Below are 26,165 nucleotides of genomic sequence, written 5' to 3'. Positions count from 1 at the left end.
TAACCACATTCCCCCATTTTATTCCCCCTATGTGCATATGTATGATTTCCCCCCCCCCCCCCCTGCCTGCTTCCTGGTCTTCTAACACTGTCACAGCGCACAGCAGGGACATGCCATTCCATTCCCTTCTGCTCATCTCCATGCTTGACAGAGATGAGCAGTGGAGAATGGAGGGACCTGTCTCCCCTGTGCGCTGCTTCATTCATTCACTGCCGCCGCCAATTCCCTACATGTTCCAAGTGCAATCAGAGCGCACAGCAGGGACATGTCAGTCTATTCCCCACTGCTCATCTCTGTCGGGTGTCGGGAACCACCAGCGGCGGCGATGAATGAATGAGGCAGCACAAAGGGGAGACAGGTCCCTCCATTCTCCACTGCTCATCTCTGTCAAGTATGGAGATGAGCAACAAGGAATGGAATGGCATGTCCCTGCTGTGCGCTGTGACAGCGCTAGAAGACTGGGCAGCAGGCCGGGGGGGGGGGAATAATACATATACACATGGGGGGGAATAAAATGGGGGCATGTGATTATACAGTAAGGAACACTGAAGTTTAAAAACCCCGCCGGGAGAAAAATTTTAATTCCCCACCAATAGCCCTGAATGGCCAGTACGAATGAGCCATTCAGGACTCCTGGTGGGGAATAAAATTTTTTATGAAAGTAAAATACATCGTACATCGCAGGGGAGTGGAGCCCACCCTCCTGTTTAATAACTTCTAATCGCATCGGGTCTCATAAGTGAGACCCGTTGCTTTCAATCCCTCAGCCCCTGTACTACAAACACTAATGTAGCCTCCCCAGCCACCGGCAGACTCCCGCATTTGGGGAATTACTACTCCCATCATGGAAACAAGTCTGTTCCACGATGGAAGTAGTAGTAGTCCCTCAGCACTGTAGGAGTCTGCTGATGTCACCACCTCTAAGCATGCTATTATAAACCAGGTGCAAACGGATGACATAAAGGCTCATCCATTTCCCATAGACTTCAATGTTAAAAATAACGGCCATTAATTTACCCTTTTCTTGTGACAGAAGAAAAATTAGTGCATGTGCCGTTTCTTCTTCCGTCACAAATAACGTCCTTTATTCATAATGGGCTACAACGGATAAACGGGTCATGACAGATAATTAAAAAAAAAAACATAGACTTTAATGGGATTTTGTAACGGCCATTTAATATCCGTTTTTAAGGCATTTCTAACAGACGTTTATAACGGGAGTGACAGCTACCATAGCTACATTGTTTGTAAAGCTGAGTTTGTAAAAAGACATCCATCCATCCAACTTAGCCTATTAATCTATAGCATTGATCCAAAGGAAGGCAAAAACCTCATGAGGTAGAAGCCAATTTTCCTTATTTTAGGGAGAAAAATTCCTTCCTGAATAAAACCCTGGATCAACCACCCTTGTCCAGACTCTAGTGACTATTATTACTCATCCGAAATGCATCCAGACCCTTTTGAACTCTTTTACAGAGTTCACCATAACCATTTCCTCTGGCAGAGAGTTTCATAGTCTCACTGCTCTTACAGTAAAGAACCCCCGTCTGTGCTGGTGTAAAAACCTTCTTTCCTCTAGACTTAGAGGATGCCCCCTTGTTATAATTCTACAATTCTAGGTATAAATAGGTAATGGGAGAGATCTCTGTACTTCCCTCTGATATACATAGTAATTAGGTCTCCCCCTAAGCCTTCTTTTTTTCTAAACTAAATAACCCTAAATCTGATAATCTTTCTGGGTACTGTAGTCCTCCCATTCCCCGTATTACCCTGGTTTCCTGTCTTTGAACCCTCTCCAGCTCCACTATATCTTTCTTGTACACTGGTGCCCAGCACTGTACACAGTATTCCATGTGTGGTCTGACTAGTGATTTGTACAGTGGTAGAATTATTTCCTTGTCGTGGGCATCTATGCCCCCATTGATGCACCCCATGATTTTATTTGCCTTGGCGGCAGCTGCCTGTCGCAGGTGGCTACACGTTAATTTACTGTCGACCTTTTCCATGTCAATCATCCCCACTCATACCGGTTAGACTGATGTTTGGCTGACAGCTATTGTAACTTTAATATAGATAGCCTTATTTTAGGATAAGCCATCAATAATAATGCCTCACTAAATTTTTAGGTGTGTATGTGAAGGGAGGGGGCGCCACACTGAATCTTTTCCCAGGATAAATAAATACTTAGCTTATAGTAGTCTGCTCATTAGTATGTGTTCAGCAGGATGAAAACCTATATCCGACTCTAGGATCCTAATAGTTTTATTGTAACACTTCCTCAATTCCAAAAAATAAGAAATATCTGAGAAATGCTATTGGAGCGATTCCCTAATAGAATCTTTAAAGTGACATCAAAGGCAGAACTAAAATACTGTAAGACGATTGGTTCAATGACACCTACAAAGTCAGTCACTCATATCACCCATCTATACATTTCATTCATCTATATCAGTGGTTCTTTACCTGGGTTCGATCGTACCCCAGGGGTTCGGTGAGTCAGTCCCGTGGGTTCGGCAGGGGAGGTCGCAGCAGGACAGGCAAACCAAGCAGTTGCTTGGGGGCCCCGAGCTGGCCTGGGGCCCCGAGCAGAGCCGGTGTTTTCCCATCCTGTAGCGACGGGGCAATTCCCCCCATCACTATTAACTTCCTGCGGCCCCGCGTTAAGTTTAAAAACGCAGGGCCACCGGGAGATAGCGCACGCCGGGACGTCACTGACGTCCCGTGCGTGCGCCCATGGAAATGAAGGCGCCGAGGACCGGAGGATAGAGAAGGAGGAAGACGCGCGCTGGCCAGCTTGGTAAGTGACCAGCGGCAAGTCATCTTCAGTGCTCTGACCACCGGTCCCGAGACCTACTGCTATAGCCAGAGCGGTGGTCGGAGCACTGAAGTGGGCAGTACACAGGCATACAGCCTCCAGCCATACACTGTATATGTGGGGGAACACTGCCTACATCAGTAGTCTTCAACCTGTGGACCTCCAGATGTTGCAAAACTACAACTCCCAGTATGCCCGACAATTTTTCCAATTAAGAGGGGTTCCGTGAATGCGCATATGAAACTGGTGGGGTTCAGTACCTGCAACAAGGTTAAGAACCACTGATCTATATACTGCTGTGGGCCTATAAACTGCAATAAATAACGGTGATAAGTACAGTATTTGACAATGTCACATAGTAAATCATTACCTAAGTGGCATTATATTGTGGTCAGATCACAAGTACATTGATTTACTGTGCACTACACATAGAGGCAGAGATGTGATGGGCTGCTAGGAGTTTATATGTCACCCTGTTACATGTATCTTGAATACTCTATGTTCTGTATAATCTACTATTCAGTCACGGTGTCATTTGATGTCTTATGAGACACTTTAATCAGGTAACAGAGTTCACTGGACACAAATATCATCAGAAATGATAAAGATTTTCTGCAAAGTAACGAATGACCTTGTCTAAAGACTTTAGTCGAGCAGTCAAAAAGCCATGGCTACCAGTATGGTCAAATATCTTTTCAGCACCATGGACAGCAGGGATTGGGAGAATAATATGAATAGGACTATCTGGCTGATCCTGGTGTTAGGACAGTATAGTGCCGTGTTTCCCGACCAGTGTGCCTCCTGCTGTTGCAATACTACAACTATCAGCATGCCCGACAGCTTTTGGCTGTTTGGGCATGCTGGAAGTTGTAGTTTTGCACTAGCTGGAGGCACACTGGTTTGGAAACACTGGTGTAGTGTCATGAAGTATACATAGACAGATAAGGCGGAAAAAAACGGTTTGGCGGAGGCGCTGCACAACAAGAACATGAAGCGAGGACTCGAGCAGCACAGGACAATAAAATGTTTTTATTGGTATAACGGGGACAACGCGTTTCGGCATGAACTCATGCCTTCCTCAGGTCCACTTACAGTGCTACACTACAGTGGTACTGTAGAGCTGGGTAGAGGTCCTGTGTGTGTCTGTGCTGCCGCCGACCGGCGGCAGCACAAACGCACACAGGACCTCTACCCAGCTCTACAGTACTGAGGAAGGCATGAGTTCATGCAGAAACGCGTTGTCCCCGTTATACCAATATAAACATTTTATTGTCTTGTGCTGCTCGAGTCCTCACTTCATGTTCTTGTTGTGCAGCGCCTCCGCCAAACCGTTTTTTTCCGCCTTATCTGTCTACCATTACTATCGGCCCCCATTACTGGTTCCCGAAACCGTTAGGAGTGCAGCAGCCAACTAACACCATTGACCCAACCCGTGCTTATCACCGCACCATCGTTCCACGGCTATACAAGGTGGGTATCTCACTGTGGTGTGGTGAAGGGCACACATCAGCAGATACCCCTCATCAGAAGCGCCCCCTGTGTTTTTTATCCTTCTCCAAGCATAAAGTATACATGGCAACCACTATGACCCTGTGCAGACCTAATGTGTTAAGGCACTATCCTCACTAAGCCTTTGGCTGTCCAGGCATGCTGGAAGTTGTAGTTTTTGCTACAGCTGGAGGCACACTGGTTGGGAAACACTGGTATAGTGCCATAAATCTGACATGGCAACCACTATGACCCTGTGCAGACCGAATATGCCAAGGTACTATCCCTAACAGTGTTTTCCAAACAGTGGGGGGTGATTCTCAAAGAATTTTGCACAAAAAAAACAACAATTTTGTGCCAAAATTTTGGCGCGAAAAGTATCGACCACATTTTCAAAGAGCTTTGTGCCGCGGTTTACCCTGTCCACGTATATTGTCTGCTTTACATTATATTTTCAAAGGGGTGAGAGTCCAGTTTGTATCAAAAATTTCACACCAGCTTTTTGAAATGTTTGTAGTTTTATTGTTTTTTCTTCTGAATTTTTTGGGGAAAATGTGTTATTTAAGTATTTATAAAAAAGAAAAAAAATAATATTATTATTGAAAAAGTTATATATATATATATATATATATATATATATATATATATACTGTATATATATATTTTTTTTTCTGCACTGCACCTGTACTCACATTAAGGCTAGGTTAAGACTACAGAATCTCCGGCGAGAAAATTCCGCCCAGAGATTCCGAGTGCGGCCAGCGCTGACTGATTCAATCGGCGCTAGGACCGCGTGGACACTGCAGTCTCCAATAGACTGCAATGTGTTCCGTGAGTATTTCTGCGTGAAGAAAGAGCAACAACATTCTTCAGGCGGAAATTTCCAAGCGGATTTTCCATTCACAAATTCCGCTTCACAAATTCTGAAGTGTGAATTTGTGAACGGAAACCCATTCACTACACTATACATTTAAGCAAGCGGAATTTCTGCCTGCAATTTCAAAGCGGAATTGCAGGCGGAAATTCAATAGTCTGAACCTAGCCTTAAAGGGTCACTCTCATTAAAACTAATTTTTGCTATTGCACAAAAATATTAATTAATATAAATGAAAAATATTTCTAATATACTTTGTTTAAGAAAAATTTAGTTTTCTATGTTTTATTTGTGCTTAAAAAAGCTCAAGAGCACATTTTCCCCCATCTTATACACAGACTTTGGACCAAAGTCCAAACACAGGAAGTGCACCCGGGAGTGCTGAGGGTGTGTGTGTCCAACCAACAGCATATGGCAGTTATGTGTGAGAGGAGCTATGATTAGATGAGGCTGGACACCCCCAGCCCCCCCCCCCCCACCGTCAGCACTCCAGGCGGCACTTCCTGTGTTTGGACTTTGGTCCAAAGTCTGTGTATAAGATGGGGGAAAATGTGCTCTTGAGCTTTTTTAAGCACAAATAAAACATAGAAAACTTCATTTTTCTTAAACAAGGTATATTAGAAATATTTTTTATTTACCATAAGGAGGGCAATAGCAAAAATTAGTTTTAATGAGTGTTACCCTTTAAGCTCAGAAATGTTTTATTTATACAGTTATCGCTTGTCTGGGCACTAGTAACCATGGAATATTTCTTGATATGTTTATATGTGTAAAATTTGGCGCAAACAAATCCAATATGGCCGCAACAAAAAAAAAATTTGGTACAAAAAAAAAACCAAAGCGGCGCGGAAAATGAATTTTCACATATTTTCATATTTTCAAAGCAGCACAAGAGACCTTTGAAAATGTGAGGAGAAAAAAAAAGTGTGAATAATATCACTGGAACAGAAATTACACCGTTTTTGAGAATCTCCCCCAGTGTGTCTCCAGCTGTTTCAAACTACAACTCCCAGCATGCCCGGACAGCCCTTTGGCATGCTGGGAGTTGTAGTTTTGCAATAGTTGGAGACACTTTGGAAAACACTGTCCTAACTACATGGAATGTAATAATATCTTTCAAGACCACAAGTCCCAAAAAGGCTTTAAAACTATCAAGTTTGACTAGTCCACAGTTTAAAGGGTATAGGACAGTGTTTTCCAACCTGTGTGCCTCCAACTGATGCAAAACTACAACTCTCAGCATGCCTGGAGACACACTGTTTGGAAAACACTGTCCTAACTTTATGTAATGTAATGATATCTTGTGAGACTGAAGGTCCCAGCAAAGCTTTCAAACCACCAAGCTTGACTAATCCACAATTTAAAGGTTATATGACGGTGTTTCCCAACTTTGTGTGCCTCCAGCTGTTGCTAAACTACAACTCCCAGCTTGCCTGGGAGTTGTAGTTTTGCAACAGCTACTATTTGAAAAACCCAGCCCTAACATCATGTAATGTAAGTATATCTTGTTAGACTGCAAGTCCCAGCAAAGCTTTAAAACTACCACTTTTGAGTAGTTCACAGTTTAAAGGGTATAAGACAGAGTTTCCCAACTATTGTGCATCCAGCTGTTACAAAACTACAACTTCTAGCATGCTCAGAGAGCCACTGGCTGTCCGGGCACGCTGGGAGTTGTAGTTTTGTAATAGATGGAGGCACACAGGTTGAGAAATACAGCTATATGAGCTGTGTATATTTTACTGTCCAAGTCCCATCTCAAATGGAAATGAAGTAACTTTGCAGGTAGTCACTGGTAATGTTGTGCAACCTTTTTATTTTAGATGAATCATACAATTAAAAAATTAAAAAACTAGTCATAGTGGAGTTTTATTGTATCCATCTATAGTAGATGAGACATAAAAGACGCTAAGCAAAACCCTTTCAATATTGAATGCGTGAATGATAACCATCCTCATACCTGCTGAAGAACTACAGAACTACAAGTCCCAGCACGTATGACAAACTGATTGAAAGCTAAAAAGAATACTTTTAGTCTCAGGATCCCTATATGGCTTTGAGTCCAAAGTTCCCAAACTGAACAACATTGTTTGTCAAGCAGGGTGTCTCCAGCGGTTGCAAAACTACAACTCCCAGCATGCCCGGACAGCCAACGGCTGTCCGGGCATGCTGGAAGTTGTAGTTTTACAACAGCTGGAAGCACACTGATGGAAACACTGACATAGCATCATCTGAGTTACATTTTTTTGTAAGCCTTTTAGGATAGACATCTGATTCTTCAAATATCTAAAAATATACTGGGGCTTCCGGCTGTCCGGGCATGCTGGAAGTTGTAGTTTTGCAACAGCTGGAAGCACACTGATGGAAACACTGACATAGCATCATCTGAGTTACATTTTATTGTTAGCTTTTTAGGATAGACATCTGATTCTTCAAATACCTAAAAATATACTGGGGTCTTCGGCTGTCCGGGCATGCTGGGAGTTGTAGTTTTGCAACAGCTGGAAGCACACTGATGGAAACACTGACATAGCATCATCTGAGTTACATTTTATTGTTAGCTTTTTAGGATAGACATCTGATGCTTCAAATACCTAAAAATATACTGGGGTCTTCGGCTGTCGGGGCATGCTGGGAGTTGTAGTTTTGCCGCAGCAGGAGACACACTGCTTGGGAAACACTGACATAGTATAATCTGAGTTCAAATCTGATTGTAAGCTCTTCAGGAAAGAAATGATTCTTTAAAAGCCCAAAAAAATATACAAGCTACTGTTAGCCAAAACTGGCATTTTAAAAATGTTGGGGTAATGCATGTAGCCCGTCAAGTCCTATGCATGACCCCAGACCGCACATTGTCCTATCATTGATAAGTTGCATCAAGAGGAGAGAAATAGAGAAACTGCAACATCTTACAAACTCAGTACTGCTACACTGGACAGGCTCAGCACTGCTGCATCTAATATATATATATATATTTTTTTTTATTTTTTATTTTTTTTAAACTAAAAGCACCACACATTGTTCCGTACTTAATAATTAACCCAACACGTCTCTATGGCACGGATGCAAAGAATGACATAATTTCATCTCACATGGATAAAGCGCAATATGCACAATAAATATAGAACTGGACCCGAGCTGCAGGACAGTAATGCTCCTGTAAGTTAATGCAGTAATGCTCCTGTAAGTTAATGCAGCCGGCGGATGACAGAACCAACACGGCTATGTGTCTGCAGAGTGGATCTGCATTATGTATGTGATGTGTACATCAGCAGTTTGTGCTGGGAGCCTAGGACCGGGCTCCTTGCTGCAGTAGCGGAGCCTCTGAACTTGGGATGTGATGCTCAGACTGCAGTCCTTACCGCATTCCTTCGGAACCTCATCATTCCTCTTGGGGAGTTTCCTTCGGCCATGTCTTCCGAGAATGAATCTTCCTTGTGCTATTGTCAGGGCGGCATTGATGATCTATGATCTGGCTGGTTCTGGTTAAGAAATGTCTAAGTGACTGCTGCTATGGAGCCCAAGCAGCGCTGCTACTGCTGCTGCAGCCGTTTCCATTCCCACAGCACTGCGAAAAAGAAGGAACTCCTGTCCTAGCAAACTGCTCCCAGCCCTGCACTGATTCGCCAGCCTTCATGTTAATCTCCGGCAGACATTCATTTCAGAGCAGCATCCACTGCGCACGCAGCCCCAGACAAGCCTGCACACCTGTCCCCCCGCATGTGACGGGATGGCAAGGGGAGTTAACCTCTAAGATGCTGGATGGGACACACACAGGGGCCAAACGTCTGCCCAGTAGTGAGTGTGAAGAATAAATCACAGCAAGTACAGGGAAAGATCATCCTGCTTTTTTACTGACGTTAGTTTACAATAACGGATGGGGAAAAAAAAAAAACGGATGCAATAACTGGTAATAACTGATGATAACTGATGACCATCGTCCATTATTTTTTATGTTTTTTTTTTCTTTAAAAAAAACTGACGTTCATCCGTTATCATCCGTTATCATACGTTATTACCAGTTACATTTGTTTTTGTTTTTTTTTTTACCAGGTTTTGAACCCTTTTTTTTTGTAAAGCTGTACTGACCATGCTCAGTACAAAAAGCGGTAAATGAATGTTAAAAAGAATGGACAATAACGGATGAGAAGGGATTTTTTTTTCCGAACATCCGTTTCCCATTGACTTATAAACAATACATTTTATTTTACCAGACCAAAAATTAGTGCATGCACCGTCTTCTGTGCCGGCAAAAATGACGGACATTAGTAAAAACGGACATTAATTGACATGAATGGGATTTTTTGACGGTCATTTTCAGGACTTTTTGCCGGGAGTAATAACGGAGGTTTTTACAGGATGATACCTGTAGTGAGAAAGGGGCCTTAGGCTGTCTTTAGACATAAAAACTGTGGATCTAAGTGGGATGAGAGAAGTAGGGGAAGAAGTAGTTTTAATTTTTTTTTTTTTTTTTTTTTGGGAGGGGGTCCAATCTGAAATGCATATAAAACTGCATCACAATCGCATTTGAACAAAGCCTTAAGAGATGGATCACACGTTTATTCCTCTGGCCGTGGTCTCTAAACTGTGGGCCTCCAGCTGTTGCAAACAACAAATCCCAGCTTCCCCAGAGAGCCTTTGGCCGGCAGTCATCATTGTAGGTGTAAGTGAAGTATTTTTATAGAGTATTTGATACATTTTGTGCAGGTCACATTTTCTGAAATTTCTCTCTTCACATACACCAAAATCTGTGGATTGCAACTCAAAATCAACAGAAATGTGCTTACGCCTGCTTGTGCCTTTTTTGCACCTTTTCTAGACACAAAGAACTGTCTAAAGACAATGATAAATGTCGGCCATTAACTATCCGGGTATGCTGGAAGTTGTAGTTTTGCAACAGCTGGAGACACGCTGTTTGGAAAACACTGCCCTAACTACATGGAATTAAATTATATCTTGTGAGACTACAAGTCCCAGCAAGGCTTTAAAACCACCAAGTTCAACTAGTCCACAGGTTAAAGGGTATATGAGTATTTCCCAACTAGTGTGCCTCCAGCTGTTGCAAAACTACAACTCTCAGCATGCTGAGAGTTGTAGTTTTGCAACAGCTGGAGGTCCACCGTTTGGAGACCACCGCTCTAGGATAAAGGAAATCGTATGTGAGATGTTAGAATCTTAAAGCTTTGATGGGAGTAGCACCAAAGCTCCCTCCATCTGTACTGTGTTATAGACACATCTCATCTCTTTTTCATCTCAGGTTTTTTGTCTTTGTATTTTAATTTTTATTATTAATATTATTACATACACTGCTCAAACAAATAAAGGGAACACTTAAACAACACAATGTAACTCCAAGTCAATCACACTTCTGTGAAATCACACTGTCCACTCAGGAAGCAACACTGATTGACAATCAATTTCACATGCTGTTGTGCAAATGGAACAGACAACAGGTGGAAATTATAGGCAATTAGCAATACACCTCCAATAAAGGAATGGTTCTGCAGGTGGTGACCACAGACCACTTCTCCTTTTCTATGCTTCCTGGCTGATGTTTTGGTCACTTTTGAATACTGGCGGTGCTTTCACTCTAGTGGTATGATGAGACGGAGTCTACAACCCACACAAGTGGCTCAGGCAGTGCAGCTCATCCAGGATGGCACATCAATGCGAGCTGTGGCAAGAAGGTTTGCTGTGAGCATGGAGGTGCTACCAGGAGACAGGCCAGTACATCAGGAGACATGGAGACGGCCGTAGGAGGGCAACAACTCAGCAGAAGGACCGCTACCTCCATCTTTGTGCAAGGAGAAGCAGGAGGAGCACTGCCAGAGCCCTTCAAAATGACCTCCAGCAATCCACAAATGTGCATGTGTCTACTCAAACGGTCAGAAATAGACTCCATGAGGGTGGTATGAGGGTCCGACCTCCACAGGTGGGGGTTGTGCTTACAGCCCAACACCGTGCAGGACATTTGGCATTTGCCAGAGAACACCAAGATTGGCAAATTCAACACTGGCGCCCTGTGCTCTTTACAGATGAAAGCAAGTTCACACTGAGCACATGTGACACACGTGACAGAGTCTGGATATGCCGTGGAGAACATTCTGCTGCCTGCAACATCCTACAGCATAACCGGTTTGGTGGTGGGTCAGTAATGGTGTGGGGTGGAATTTCTTTGGGGGCCTCACAGCCCTCCATGTGCTTGCCAGAGGTAGCCTGACTGCCATTAGGTACCGAGATGAGATCCTCAGACCCCTTGTGAGACCATATGCTGGTGCGGTTGGCCCTGGGTTCCTCCTAATGCAAGACAATGCTAGAATTCATGTGACTGGAGTGTGTCAGCAGTTCCTGCAAGAGGAAGGCATTGATGCTATGGACTTGCCCGCCCGTTCCCCAGACCTGAATCAGATTGAGCACATCTGGAACATCACGTCTCACTCTATCCAACAACGCCATGTTGCACCACAGACTGTCCAGGAGTTGGCAGATGCTTTAGTCCAGGTCTGGGAGGACATCCCTCAGGAGACCATCCGCCACCTCATCAGGAGCATGCCCAGGCGTTGTAGGGAGGTCATACGGGCACGTGGAGGCCACACACACTACTGAGCCTCATTGTGACTTGTATTAAGGACATTACATCAAAGTTGGATCAGCCTGTAGTGAGGTTTTCCACTTTGATTTTAAGTGTGACTCCATATCAGAGACCTCCATGGGTTGACAAATTTGATTTCCATTGATAATTTCTGTGTGATTTTGGTGTCAGCACATTCAACTATGTAAAGAGGAAAGTATTTCATACGATTAGTTCATTCATTCAGATCTAGGATGTGTTATCTTAGTGTTCCCTTTATTTATTTTTTTTGAGCAGTGGATTTATTTATTTATTTGATTTTACCAGAAAATAGTTGCAGCCAGATATTAGCTAGAAGTCTATAAGGCAGTGTTCCCCATTCTACGGCTTTCCAGCTTTTGCAGTACTATAATTCCCATCATCCCCTGACAGCCTTCGGCTTGTTTGGGTGGCTTTTTTTGGGTCAATGACAGTATGTTCTAGGTATAGACTTTATTTTCAACCAGAAAGTGGTATTTTTTTCCCATAGATCTCTGTTTTTACTGCTGCCAGTTACTCATGCTTTTTTAGGGCCTTTTCTCAAATTTCTTCAAATCCTTGAATCACATTATCTAAAAATCACATGACTTGTAATAGGTAAAAGATGCGTGTACTAAAACACACTAATGGGGGAGATTTATCCAAACCTGTCCAGAGGTAAAGTTGCCCATAGCAACCAATCAGATTTCTTCTTTCATTTAAAAAAAAAAAAATGCTTCTGAAAAATGAAAGAAGCAACTTTTCCTCTGGACAGGTTTTGATAAATCTCCCCCACTGGGCCTCAGGGATCAAAACTGTTTGTTGCCTATAGCAACCAATCACCTTAATGTTCCTATCCGTAAATGGGACAGTGCTTATGTCCGTGGATCCACAGTGACAATTCCTTGCATAAAAGAAAAAAAACGGTCTTTGCTGCCCATAGCAACCAATCACAGTGTAGCTTTGAATTGTTTAAGAGCACTATGATGGAGATTTATCATTCTTTTCAAACGTATGGCTTTTATATGACAATTTTTTAAAAACTTTTGCTTAAATGCGACCTATTTATCAAATAGTCGCACGACCTTGATAAATAAATTACACGTAAGCGAAACCCGGGAAACCCGCTTACAAAAGCATTTTTTAAAGCAGAAAAGTTTTCCTTATGTTAATAGCCGCAGTTTTTTATATACCCTTTATTACCATTAGCGTTGCTAGAGAGTGACGGGGAGGGGGGTGTACCGTATCAGGTGACACCCTGACTGGCACTAAATAGCTGCACTCCAACTATCCTGCAACAACCCATCCACCCTCCTCAGAAATTTAAAAGTATTAAAAACATACTATGCCGTACCATGGAGATCTGTACTCTGGAGGATTTTTTGTTAAAATTTGAGCCCGCATTTTGTGACGTTGCTGGGCGGAGTCTTGCACATAAACAATAGTGAAGCCACACAAAAGAGAGAAAAAAAGGCTCGGTACATTGCCCACCCCAAAATGTGCATGAAGCTGTATTACTATGGATGTGCCACATATGGGTTATTTACGTAGTCTGTAAAAATTCTTACACAATTATTTTCTGCCTAATTCTATTTTAAGACAACATTAATTTTAAAATGTAATGGGTACGCCAGCATGTAAAATGAACAAGGTGTGCAGTGTGTATTCCTTAAAATTAATAGTTATTAGTTATATAATTAATTGTTTCTATAATTAACAATAACATTAATGTAGTAGCTTTGTTTTATGATGCAGAACAAGAACACTTGTTAACGTGGGTGTTAGTGTCCTTTTCTGCGGACATATGCATTTTCTGTAAGCCAGGTTGGACCTGGAATACATATGCTACTTTTAAATGGAGATGCACCTTTTTTTCTTCATAAATAGCGACTATTGCATTTGATAAATACATGACCACTGCAAAGTAAAAAAAAAAATTACTACGTGAGCAGATTTCAGAAATGTGCTTTGGAATAAGCAAAAATCTTTTTTACACAAAAAAAAAAAAAAAAACTACTACGGAGCTTGATAAATCTATATGAAACTAAACCTGTGCTGTGATTGGTTTCTATGGGCAACAAAGACAGTTTCTCTTTTAGGGTACATTCACACATACTGTATATGCTGCGGATTTCATGCTTCAGATTTCATGCTGGTAAATAAATAATACATTTGCAACATAAAATCTGCAGCATTTATAGAATGCGTGAATGAACCCTTAGGCTGTGTTCACATGGCAGAAATTCCGCACAAAATTCCACCTAAATTTATAGCCCACTCACTTTATTAAGATTCCGAAAGGTCATACACACAGCAGAATTTCTGCTGCGGAATGTTTGATGTGGAAATCCATCTTTCTGCACTCCAGAAAATATGTCTTTTTCTGGACTATGGCTGCCGTATCCTATTGAAGTCAATCGGGATTACATTTCTGCGCAAAATGCGGAATTTGCTGAATTTTTACCTGTGCATTAGCATCTGGAAATTCTGCATTAATATGTGTCCATTCCGCAAATGCTCAACAGATTGGAGTGGAATTGAAGCCAAAATGAATGCAGATGCAGAATTGATGCTGACATGCAGAATTTCTGCCGTGTGAATGCGACATTAGGTTATGGTCACAGGTGTATATTTTGCTGCAGATTTTCGCAGCTGATTTTGCTACCCATTGACTTCAATGGGCAGAATAATCTGCTGCAGAAAAGCTGCAGCAAATTACGGGAGCTTCCTTGCCGCCATATATGACTGTCATCTAGATAGTTTTTCTGATTAGTTTTTCTGACCCTAACGGATGAAAACTTTTGGAAAGCCACTTTTTATTTTACCATAAAACGTACTGTGAAATAAAGAAAAATATCATTGTAAGCTGAAATTCACCAACTTTTCAGGGATTTTGTTTTTACACAGATAACTTTGGAGTACGAATGATGTTATCTTTAATCTACAGGTTAGTACAATAAAGGGATATCCAATTGATGTAATTTTTTTTTTATGTTTTACTACTGAAAACTTAAATAAAAAAAATAAAAAATGCCATATTCTCACCCCTATACATTATTTACTTTTACATCAATGGAGCCATTGATGATGGCTCTTTTTTTATTTAATTTTTTTCGCTCCACAACCTGTGGTTGTAATACGGTACCAGATTGGTGTTGATGGGACTTTTTGACAGCTTTTTAATACATCGTTTCTTGGATGAGATGCGACCAATTTTTTTCGTTTACTCTGTTCACTGTGCAAATTTTTTACAGTTCGGACATTCACATGCGACAATACCAAATATGTTTATATTTCTTTTAGTTTAAACTTTATTTGAATGGGAATGGGAATGATTAAACAAGGGGATGATTTAAATTGTTATTAATTTGGGGGGGGGTGTATATTGTGTATATTTAAAACAATGTATTTGTTTTTTCTACTGTATTTATTTTTTACACATATTTAGGATACTTTTAAAGGTAATCATGTGATGAACTGTAAAATCAGCCATATTCTAGGCAGAAGGCAGACTGTGCAAGCAGACCTGCCTCTGTCTTCTATGGTAGATATCATCATCCCAAAATCGTATCATGAAGGTGCCGTTCAAACCCCTGACAGATGTGGCACCTGTATCTTCACTCTCAGCATGTTGTAATCGCTATTGATACCAGCATGCAAAGGGTTTAACTGTCGGGACCGGACTGAGCTCAGTTGCAGGCATGTGTCGGCTGTAAGATACAGCTCCTGAGCTTGCTCCACATTCATTGAGCTCTGCAAAAAGTATCAGCGGTCATTAAGAGGTTAAAGGGAACCTGTCCTATTGTACATGTAGTCTGATCTACCAACATCGTGTTATAGAGCAGAAAGAGCTGAAAAGATTGAGATAAAATATATTTGTGGAAAAAGATTCAGTATAACTTGTAACTTATTGATTGGAATCTCTATTGATTCCATGCTTAGGAGTCCAGAGGGCGGTCCTATCATTGAGTGACACTGTCCACTGGACTCCTTAGAATAAAAAGGGCAGGAATTTCAATCAATAGGTTACACGTTATACTGAATCTTTTTCCACAAAGATATACAGTGACCCCCCCGACCTACGATTGCCCCGACATACGATCATTTCAACACACGATGACCTCTCAGAGGCCATCGCATGTTGAAGGCAGCATCAACATACGATGCTTTTGTATGTCGGCGCCATCGCATAAACGGCTATCCGGCAGCGCAGACTACTTCAGCTGCCACCGGATAGCCGTTTACGGTGCCCCGTGTTGTCCGCTGACGATCACTTACCTGTCCTTGGGGCTCCGGCGCGTCCTCCTCGGGATCCTCTGCATCGTCGGCGCTCTCCATCGTCGTCATCACGTCGCTGTGCACGCCGTCCCGTCATCCAATAGGAGCGGCGTGTGTAGCGACGTGATGGCGGCGACGGAGAGCGAGGATGCTGAGGAAGCAGAGGCCTTACCGGAGCGTTGGGGACACACCGGAGATGCGGCGACAGCGATGGAAGGCGACATCCAGGGCAGCAGTGATGGTCTGGAGCAGCGGGGACAGGTGAGTGTTACGTCCTATACCAGTGGTCTTCAACCTGCGGACCTCCAGATGTTGCAAAACTACAACTCCCAGCATGCCCGGACAGCCGTTCGCTGTCCGCACATGCTGGGTGTTGTAGTTTTGTAACATCTGGAGGTCCGCAGGTTGTAGACCACTGTCCTATACTTTACATTGCACGGATCACTCAACATACGATGGTTTCAACAAACGATGGTCCATTTGGAACGGATTACCATCGTATGTTGAGGGATCACTGTATATCAATCTGCTCAGCTCTTCACTGCTCATTTACATGATGCTGATTAGTGTTGCTCGCGAATATTCGCAATTCGAATATTATTCGCGAATATCGCATATTCGCGAATTCCTCGAATATAGCGCTATATATTGGTAATTACGAATATTCGTTTTTTTTTTTTTTGTCTTTTTTTCTTCACAGTACACATCACAGTGATCACCCCTCTCTGCTTCCAGCTTGTGTGGTGTAAAGAAGGCTGTAATACTACTGTGTGAGACTGGCGTGCAAACATTCGCATATGCGAAAAGTAGCATATGTTAATTTTCGCATATGCGAATTTTCGCGTCTGCTAATTTTGTATATGCTAATTTTCACATGTTAATTTTCGCATACGCGAATCTTCGCATATGCGAAAATATAACGAGAATATAACGAATATGCGAATATTCGCGAATATATGACGAATATTCGTCCATATATTCGCGAATTCGAATATGGCCTATGCCGCTCAACACTAATGCTGATAGATAACATAGACATTTTATGGTGAAAGGTTCCATTTAAATCCTTTTACATCCTCAGCCATAGTATGCATTGTCAGTAGTAGATAAGTTGTATTAAACATTGCCCTTACATATAAGTTACTTGTGACATTCCATACAATCAAATACAGCTCAGACATAACTAGAAATAGGTTTAGTTATCCCTACAAGTAACATAGGGGACACATAACACATACGTACCAGGCAAATACACAGCAGCTGGAAGACACTGCATGCAGGATTGGTATCTGTCTCACATTCAGTCATTGTTCTGACACAGTTTAAGGTTACAAGTGTCTCTGAACCTCCCATGTCCTTATATTAGTCATTTACGTTTGTCAGCGTATTTCGGCTGTGCACAACCTCCGGTGCATAATACCACACCCATAGCAGTCTATGGGCACATCCTTTACTTCTTAGTGCCTCTGATTTAATATAGAGATATAGAGAGCTTCAATGGATGCCACAGAAAACAAGAAGTGAAGCTAAATCTATTGTCACCACCAATATGGCTGCACTTCCTGTTTTCATTTAGGTAACAATGGCAACAGCTCTGTAAAAGAAACTTTGTAAAAGAAAAAAAAAAAAAGAAACGAAACTTTAGCCACTGCTCTCATTGTTGATTTATTAATGCCTTATTTTACGATTTAAGGTGAACATGCTATTGGACATATACACCACATTTCCTTTGACCCCCCCCCCCCCCCCCAATCTATAGGCACTATACCAGCCATTACAGTCAACAGTCTATATGTACAGTATATTACTCAGATCCACCCATAACATTATAGTGCATTGTCATATGTCTGAGGACACGGGGGTGCCAGGAATACCTAATCACTTTGTGACGCCAGGGCACCGTTAGCCTATACACAGTCCGAGGTGGAGACAACTTCTCCTGGGCAAGACCCGGGGGGAAAAAAAAAACACACCGATGTCGGGATACGGATAACTGCCTTTTACTGAGCAGGGTGCAGATGTTTTTACACTCACACAGTATAGAGCAGAGTGGAAGGGATGCCGTGTAACCCTTTAGGAGCCCTGTTGCCTTGCTGGAACTTATGGTGCTTTTCCCCCCACTTGATTAATACTGACTTGAGATTAGAGACTGCAGGTTCTCCACACCAGCTAGGGTTCTTTCTCCACCAGGGCTTGTCTTTCCACTGTACGGGTGATCACTTGCAGAATGGCTTTGTAGAATTGAGAATTGAGATTTGTTCTTAGGCTTCCCTCAGGAATTCTCCACACACAACTTCACCTACTTTCCACACTTGAGCTCATCACACTAAGAACTGGTCTTAGACTGGGGCAACTCCTCCCCCAGTTTGCTATATACCTGACAATTTAGGGGCTTCCATTGGGCAGACAGGGTCACCTGGTTTACACTGCTCCTCACTCTTAAAGGCATAGTACACATAAATAACATTATACAGTGCATATGGCAGAAATAAGTGAATATATAATAAAGTGCTTGAACATTTCAAATACAACAGACAGTTTCTCAGTGGGCCTAACACATGTGCAGCCGGCCTGCCCGAGGAGCTCCGCAGCCCACAGGACAGCCTTTGGAGCTGGGACACCATGTATGTAAGTTGCAACACATTGCAGTAGGGGTTAAGATTATAAGAGGAATCTTTCTTTATAGATTCTGTGGCATTATTAAAAACAAAACAAAAATTTTTTTTTAACTGTGCACGAGCGTGGCCTGCGGTCTTCTATGCCCGGCGCTGTAAGGCCTCTCTTTGCTGACATCCTGCTTGCTCCTTCTGGTAATTAACACACAGGGCTTGGCTGCCAATGGCGACCCTGTGTAGTTACCTCATTCATGCTCCATCAATGTGTATTACAGCAGACACGTGGTGAATGTCTGAGTGATTCCAAATCTCTCTGACTGTGTTTACGCTGTAATATACACTGATATACGGGGCATACATGAGACAACTACGCAGGGCCGCCATAGACAGGCAAGCTGTGTGTGTCCATTACCAGTAGGATCTGGCATGACATCAGCAGAGAGTGGCATTGCGGCCTTGGGGCATAGCAGACCCTGGACCACACCTCTCTGACACTAGGGCACAGTATCAAAAACATTTTTTCAATAAAAATAAATCCATCAAATGTCCAAAGAAAGGTATGTCTGTTAAATGCTTGTTAACCTCTACTGCAATGTGCTGCCAACAGGTAATGTAATATTGAGTTATACTGATTGCTATTATTTTGTAACAACGGCCCCCGTCAGGGATGGGATATATTAGGCAGGAAGGGAAGAGGCAGTTCTTGAAGTTGATGAAATGGATAAGTCTAAGGCTATGAGAACATTTGGCAAGGGTCAGATTATAATAGTTAAATGACTGGGTCTTATTTTCTTCAAAACAACAGGATTCATGGGATGTACCCATTATCCAGTTATTAGCACCTACCAAAAGTTATTCAAGGAAGGACAACCAGTAACTGGGTCCTGGACACCCATGACTCTTTGAAGTGTGTGAGTAGTGAAGGGTAGCTTGTACTGTACAACAAATAGCTGAAAAATGGAGCAATGGAAGAGGATGTCCTGGTCTGATGTATTAAGTTGTCGTTTATGTCAAGTGGATGGCCAGATGTGTTAGTGATGCTCTGGTAATGGTTTCCCTGAACAATATTCGATCCTTTCATTTATGTGAATGTTACTTTGACATGTACCCTCTACCTAAATATTGTTACAGACCGTGTATACCGTTTGCAGCAGGAAAATGCATACTGTCTTAAAGGGGTACTCCGCCCCTAGACATCTTATCCCCTATCCTTTGAATAGGGGGATAAGATGCCAGGGGCGGAGTACCCCTTTAATGAAATTGTTAGGGAATTTTCTGAGTAACATAAAAAAGAAATCAAAGTGTTGACTTGGCCTCCAGATTCTCCATATCCCACTTTGATTAAACATCTGTAGGATGTGCTGGAAGAACAAGTTCAATCCATGGATGAATGGATGTTTTAACAGATGGCCCCACTTATATCACTCCCTTTATATATGTATAGCTAAGGAATCCATTTGGGAAGTCTGCCTTCCCTTTGTCCACATTAACCAATTCATGTTAAGGGGATTTCCGGTAAAAACTTTTTGATGGCCTATTCTCAGAATATCTGATATCTGATTGGAGGGTTGTCCACACCCAGCCCATCCATTGTTCAGCAGTCCATTCCTGAGCATAGGCCATTAATTAAAAACTTTTTGGGTACATTCACACGGGCAGATCGGCAAATTTCCCGCTATAGGTTTAGCCATTGCAGATTTTATTGAGTTCAAATGAGGTTTACTGAAGATTTTGCACTCTGCAACACAGCTAGCAGCTGTAGCAGTTAACTTGAAGAAGATCCACCCATGTAAACATATCATTTAACATAATTTAGGTGTTCAACATGTTTTGGCCAGAACTGTGTGCTGCCGTATACTGCAGCATACCCTACCCTGTGTGGTGAGGGTGTGATGGAAGACAGATGTTATTACCCTAGGGGCAGATGGCATTAACCGCTTGTGATCGTGATGCCAGGGTGTGGTTTTACCTCTACACCACCTGAAGGTATGACCGTTGTATCCTGGGCTAGGCGCAGGGCAAATAATGACTCCGATGCCAAGTTACGGTACAACGGCAACTTTACTGAGGCAGACAGATGGAATAGTCTTTACAGCTCAGTTAGGCCCAAGGAAGTGACCAGTGACTTTGGAGACTTGCGGGCTCGCTGGGACTTGTAGTGGACTTGAATTAATTGCTGCAGAACCATGCTGACTTTAGACAGACTGATCTCGACTAACTTGACTAGGACTGACTAGACTTCACACTTGTGTAGCTTACAAGGTTTTGATGTTCACCTGTTGGGCACTTGGTTAGTGGAAGCGTGGCTGTGTGGTAGGCCTTGAGTCTCCTCAGGACACCAGACACTTTCTCAGGACTTGACTGTTCCTCAGCATGCAATACTCTAGACTGACTAGCCAGCTCCTCCCAGGGTTTATAAGGGGGGGACTTTGGAGGGGTCCTATAGGTTTCCCACAAGTCACATGGTTACTGACACCTTACCTGGTTACATGACTTAGCAACAACATATAAAGGTACATAACATTATACCTACATTGCAATAGATAATACAAGGCACTTGTTAACCATTTATACTACTCAGCTTAAGGGGGGGCTCAGGGGACACTGCAATAGAGTCCGCCAGACAGGACAGCAAGGGTACAGGGGTGCAACTCCTGTACTGGGCCACCACACATGTTATGTCCATTGATCTCAATAGAGAGAAGGTAGTCTACTAGCAATTACACCCATTTAATTTCCAAGAAATACAGGGAGCCACCTGCTATCGTACCATTGAAAAGTTTGGATACACTGAATGTTAGTTTCTGTTGACTCTGCAACATTGGGGGAGATTTATCAAAACCTGTGCAGAGGAAAACTTGCCCAGTTGCCCATAGCAACCAATCAGATCACTTTATTTTTTATTTTTAGGAAGGCCTGTGAAAAAGGAAAGAAGAAATCTGATTGGTTGCTATGGGAAACTGCACCACTCTTCCTCTGCACAGGTTTTGATAAATCTCCCCCATTGTGATGTAAAGGCCTATGGCCTAATTATTGCATTTTTTTTAATTTTATATAAATACATATTTATATATCCTTTAGTTCATGACAATGTTTTATTAAATTGCGAGTTTGTAGTGATAATGTTTCATTATTTATATATTGTAAATGCACCCAATTTACTTTGAATTTAACCCCTTAACCCCTTCCCGCAGAATGGCATATATAAACGCTGGGTTGTGCATCCCGGCGTTTATAAATGACATTCAGTTAACCCGGCGATGCGCAGCATCGCACGGGTTAACTGGCAGAAGTCCCGCTGTTTCCAGCAGGGGACAACTTCTGCTTCACCCCCAGGACCATCCATTGATGGTCCTGGTCAGCGATCACTGTGATTGGTCCCTGTGGACCAATCACAATGATCTGGGGTGAAAGTTCAGATCCCCCGCACTGCCCGCCCCTGGAAGTCGGGCAGAACGGGGGACGATGGCTGCAGGGGGTCGCTCGGGACCTGCAGCATAGGGGGGGAACACGTGGGGACCGGCGGACTTACCTGATCCAGCGGCGGGACCGAGGAGCAGCGCGGGACCGGCCACGTGGACGAGCAGCGACGGGTAAGTATGTGGTCCTCAGAGGCAGCAGTGAAGATCTTCACTGCTGCTTCTAGGAGTCTGAAAACTACAACTCCCAGCATGCCTAGACAGCCTTTGGCTGTCTGGGCATGCTGGGAGTTGTAGTTTTGCAACATCTGGAGGGCCCCAGTTTGGAGACCATTGTATAATGGTCTCCAATCTGTGCTCTTCCAGCTGTTGCAAAACTACAACTCCCAGTATGCACTGACTGTCCAGGCATGCTGGGAGTTTTAGTTCAGCAACATCTGGCCCTTCAGATGTTGCCGAACTACAACTCCCAGCATGCCCTTCAGCTGTCTGGGCATGCTGGGAGTTGTAGTTTTGCAACAACTGGAGACACACTGGTTGGGAAACATTGTCTGTTTCTAACTCAGTGTTTCCTAACCTGTGTGCCTCCAGCTGTTGCAAAACTATAACTCCAAGCATGCACTAACAGACCATGCATGCTGGGAGTTGTGGTTTTGCAACAGCTGGTGCACCCCCCCCCCCCCCCCTGTGAATGTACAGGGTACATTCACATGGGCGAGGCTTTTACAGTGGGTTTCTCGCATCTTGAGATGCAGCAAATTTTGCGCCGGGAAACTCGCTGTAATCCCCCACCCATGTGACTGTACCCTAAAAACACTACACTACACTAAGACAAAATAAAATAAAAAGTTAAAAACACTACATATACACATACCCCTACACAGCCCCCCTCCCCCAATAAGAACGTCCGGTACGCCACTGTTTCCAAAGCAGAGCCTCCAGCTGTTGAAAAACAACAACTCCCAGTATTGCCGGACAGCCGTTGACTGTCCACGCATGCTGGGAGTTTTGCAACAGCTGGAGGCACCCTGTTTGGGAATCACTGGCGTAGAATACCCCTATGTCCACCCCTATGCAAATCCCTAATTTAGGCCTCATATGCGCACGGCACTCTCACTTTGGAGCCCTGTCGTATTTCAAGGCAACAGTTTAGGGCCACATATGGGGTATCGCTATACTCGGGAGAAATTGCGTTACAAGGTTTGGGGGGCTTTTTCTTCTTTAACCCTTCATGAAAAGGAAATGTTGGGGTCTACACCAGAATGTTAGTGTAAAAAAATAAAAAATTTTACACTAACATGCTGATGTTGCCCTATACTTTACATTTTCACAAGAGGTAAAAGGGAAAAAAGCCCCCCAAAATTTGTAACGCAATTTCTCCCGACTACAGAGATACCCCATATGTGAGCGCAAAGTGCTCTGGGGGCGCACAACAAGGCCCAGAAGGGAGAGTGCGCCATGTACATTTGAGGTGATTTGCACAGGGGCGGCTGATTGTTACAGCGGTTTTGACAAACGCAAAAAAAAAAAAAAAACACATGTGACCCCATTTCGGAAACGACACCCCCCACAGGTGTCTGATGGATCTTTGGAACAGTGGTCCGTGAAAATGAAAACTTGTACAGCCCACTGTTCCAAAGATCTGTCAGACACCAGTGGGGGGTAAATGCTCACTGTATCCCTTGTTACGTGGAAATTATTATTATTTTTTTTTACATATGCAAAAGTCGTGAAACACCTGTGGGGTAATAAGGCTCACTTTATTCCTTGTTACATTCCTCAAGGGGTCTAGTTTCCAAAATGGTATGCCATGTGTTTTTTTTTGCTGTCCTGGCACCATAGGGGCTTCCTAAATGCGACATGCCCCCCGAGCAAAATTTGCTCTCAAAAAGCCAAATATGACTCCTTCTCTTCTGAGCATTGTAGTTCGCCCATAGTGCACTTCAGGTCAACTTATGGGGTACCTCCATACTCAGAAGAGAAGGGGTTACAAATATTGGGGGGTATTTCCTGCTATTAACCCTTGGAAAAATTCGAAATTTGGGGGGAAACACACATTTTAGTGAAAAAAAATAATTTTTTTTTTACATATGCCAAAGTCGTGAAACACCTGTGGGGTATTAAGGCTCACTTTATTTCTTGTTATGTTCCTCAAGGGGTCTAGTTTCCAAAATGGTATGCCATGTGAGGGGTTTTTGCTGTTCTGGCACCATAGGGGCTTCCTAAATGCAACATGCCCCCCAAAAACCATTTCAGAAAAACGTACTCTCCAAAATCCCCTTGTCGCTCTTTCCCTTCTGAGCCCTCTACTGCGCCCGCCGAACAATTTACATAGACATATGAGGTATGTGCTTACTCGAGAGAAATTGGGCTACAAATATAAGTATACATTTTCTCCTTTTACCCCTTGTAAAAATTCAAAAATTGGGTCTACAAGAACATTCGAGTGTAAAAAATGAAGATTGTGAATTTTCTCCTTCACTTTGCTTCTATTCCTGTGAAACACCTAAAGGGTTAAAATGATGACTGAATGTCATTTTGAATACTTTGGGGGGTGCAGTTTTTATAATGGGGTCTTTTGTGGGGTATTTCTAATATGAAGACCCTTCAAATCCACTTCAAACCTGAACTGGTCCCTGAAAAATAGTGAGTTTGAAAATTTTGTGAAAAATTGGAAAATTGCTGCTGAACTTTGAAGCCCTCTGGTGTCTTCCAAAAGTAAAAACTCGTCAATTTTATGATGCAAATATAAAGGAGACATATTGTATATGTGAATTAATTTTTTTTTTATTTGTAATATACATTTTCCTTACAAGCAGAGAGCTTCAAAGTTAGAAAAATGCAAAATTTTCAAATTTTTCATCAAATTTTAGGATTTTTCACAAGGAAAGGATGCAAGTTACCACAAAAATTTACCACCATGTTAAAGTAGAATATGTCACGAAAAAACAATCTCGGAATCAGAATGATAACTAAAAGCATTCCAGAGTTATTAATGTTTAAAGTGACAGTGGTCAGATGTGCAAAAAACGCTCTGGTCCTTAAGGCCAAAATGGGCTTGGTCCTGAAGGGGTTAAGGACCAAGACAATTAAGCCTGTACTCCACTGGAACACATTTTTTTTTAAAATACACTGGTGCCAGAAAGTTAAACAGATTTGTAAATTACTTCTATTAAAAAAACTCAATCCTTCCAGTACTTATCAGCTGCTGTTATGACCCACAGGAAGTTCTTTACTTTTTGAATTTCCATTCTGCCTGACCACAGTGCTCTCTGCTGACAACTCTGTCCATTTTAGGAACTTCATGTACATAGTAAAAGTTTTTTTGCCATCTTAACACTAATAGATTGCATATATTTATACCTACTAAGCAAATCGTTAATGAAACTTATATTTTCTGATGTCTACTTTATTTTTACAGCATTTTTTTTTTTTGCATTTAATTTTTTTTAAATTAACATAGCCAAAGGCTGTCCGGGCATGCTGGGAGTAGTAGTTTCACAACAGCTGGAGGCACCCTGGTAGAAAAACACTGAGCTAAGTGTAAAAGGCCACCTTCTGCTCCCCTACTCCCGGTCCCTGCAGATGCCGTTCCCCTCCGTGTGGTCCGGGGTGTCCTCTCTTCATTATTCAATTCAACTTCTAGGACCTTTCCAGCCAATCCCTGGCCGCAGTGGTGTCACGTGTCAAGCCAGTGATTGGCTGAAGGGGAAAGGACTTGTTCGGCAGCAAATACACTAGGTTTGAAATCTGCCCGGCAATCCTAGTGTATGCTGCTGACGAACAAAAAGGTGAGAAGGGGGGATGAATGTGACAGAGGGGGGAATGTGACAAAGGGGGGGAATGTGACAGGGGGAGGGGAATGTGGCAGAGGGGGGAATGTGACAAGGGGGAAGAATGTGACAGGGGGAGGGGAATGTGATAAGGGGGGGGATGTGACATGGAGGGAGGAAGAATGTGACAAGGGGAAATGTGACAAGGGGGATGTGACAGGGGGAAGAATGTGATAAGGGGGGGAATGTGACAAGTAGGGAGGAGAATGTGACAAGGGGGGGGGGGATGTGACAAGGGGGGATGTGAAATGGGCGGT

The 26,165-nt window shown here is 42.8% G+C and overlaps 1 protein-coding gene across 2 annotated transcripts in view; it reads right to left on the bottom strand.

Moving 5' to 3' along the window:
* MCF2 (MCF.2 cell line derived transforming sequence) overlaps positions 1 to 26,165 on the bottom strand; it is a 154,321-nt gene that overhangs the window by 53,139 nt on the left and 75,017 nt on the right. The window contains exon 1 of one of the 2 annotated variants that reach the window (XM_056538223.1): positions 8,537 to 8,891. The exons of the other annotated variant lie outside the window; for it this stretch is intronic. Coding sequence (XP_056394198.1) covers positions 8,537 to 8,587 — 51 coding nt within the window. The 5' untranslated portion in view covers positions 8,588 to 8,891. Of the gene's footprint in view, positions 1 to 8,536; positions 8,892 to 26,165 lie in introns of those variants that run through there. 2 annotated transcript variants of the gene reach the window in all.

This window comes from Hyla sarda, chromosome 9, assembly GCF_029499605.1.
Source record: "Hyla sarda isolate aHylSar1 chromosome 9, aHylSar1.hap1, whole genome shotgun sequence".
NCBI lineage: Eukaryota > Metazoa > Chordata > Amphibia > Anura > Hylidae > Hyla > Hyla sarda.
This window is presented reverse-complemented; position numbering and strand designations above follow the sequence as displayed.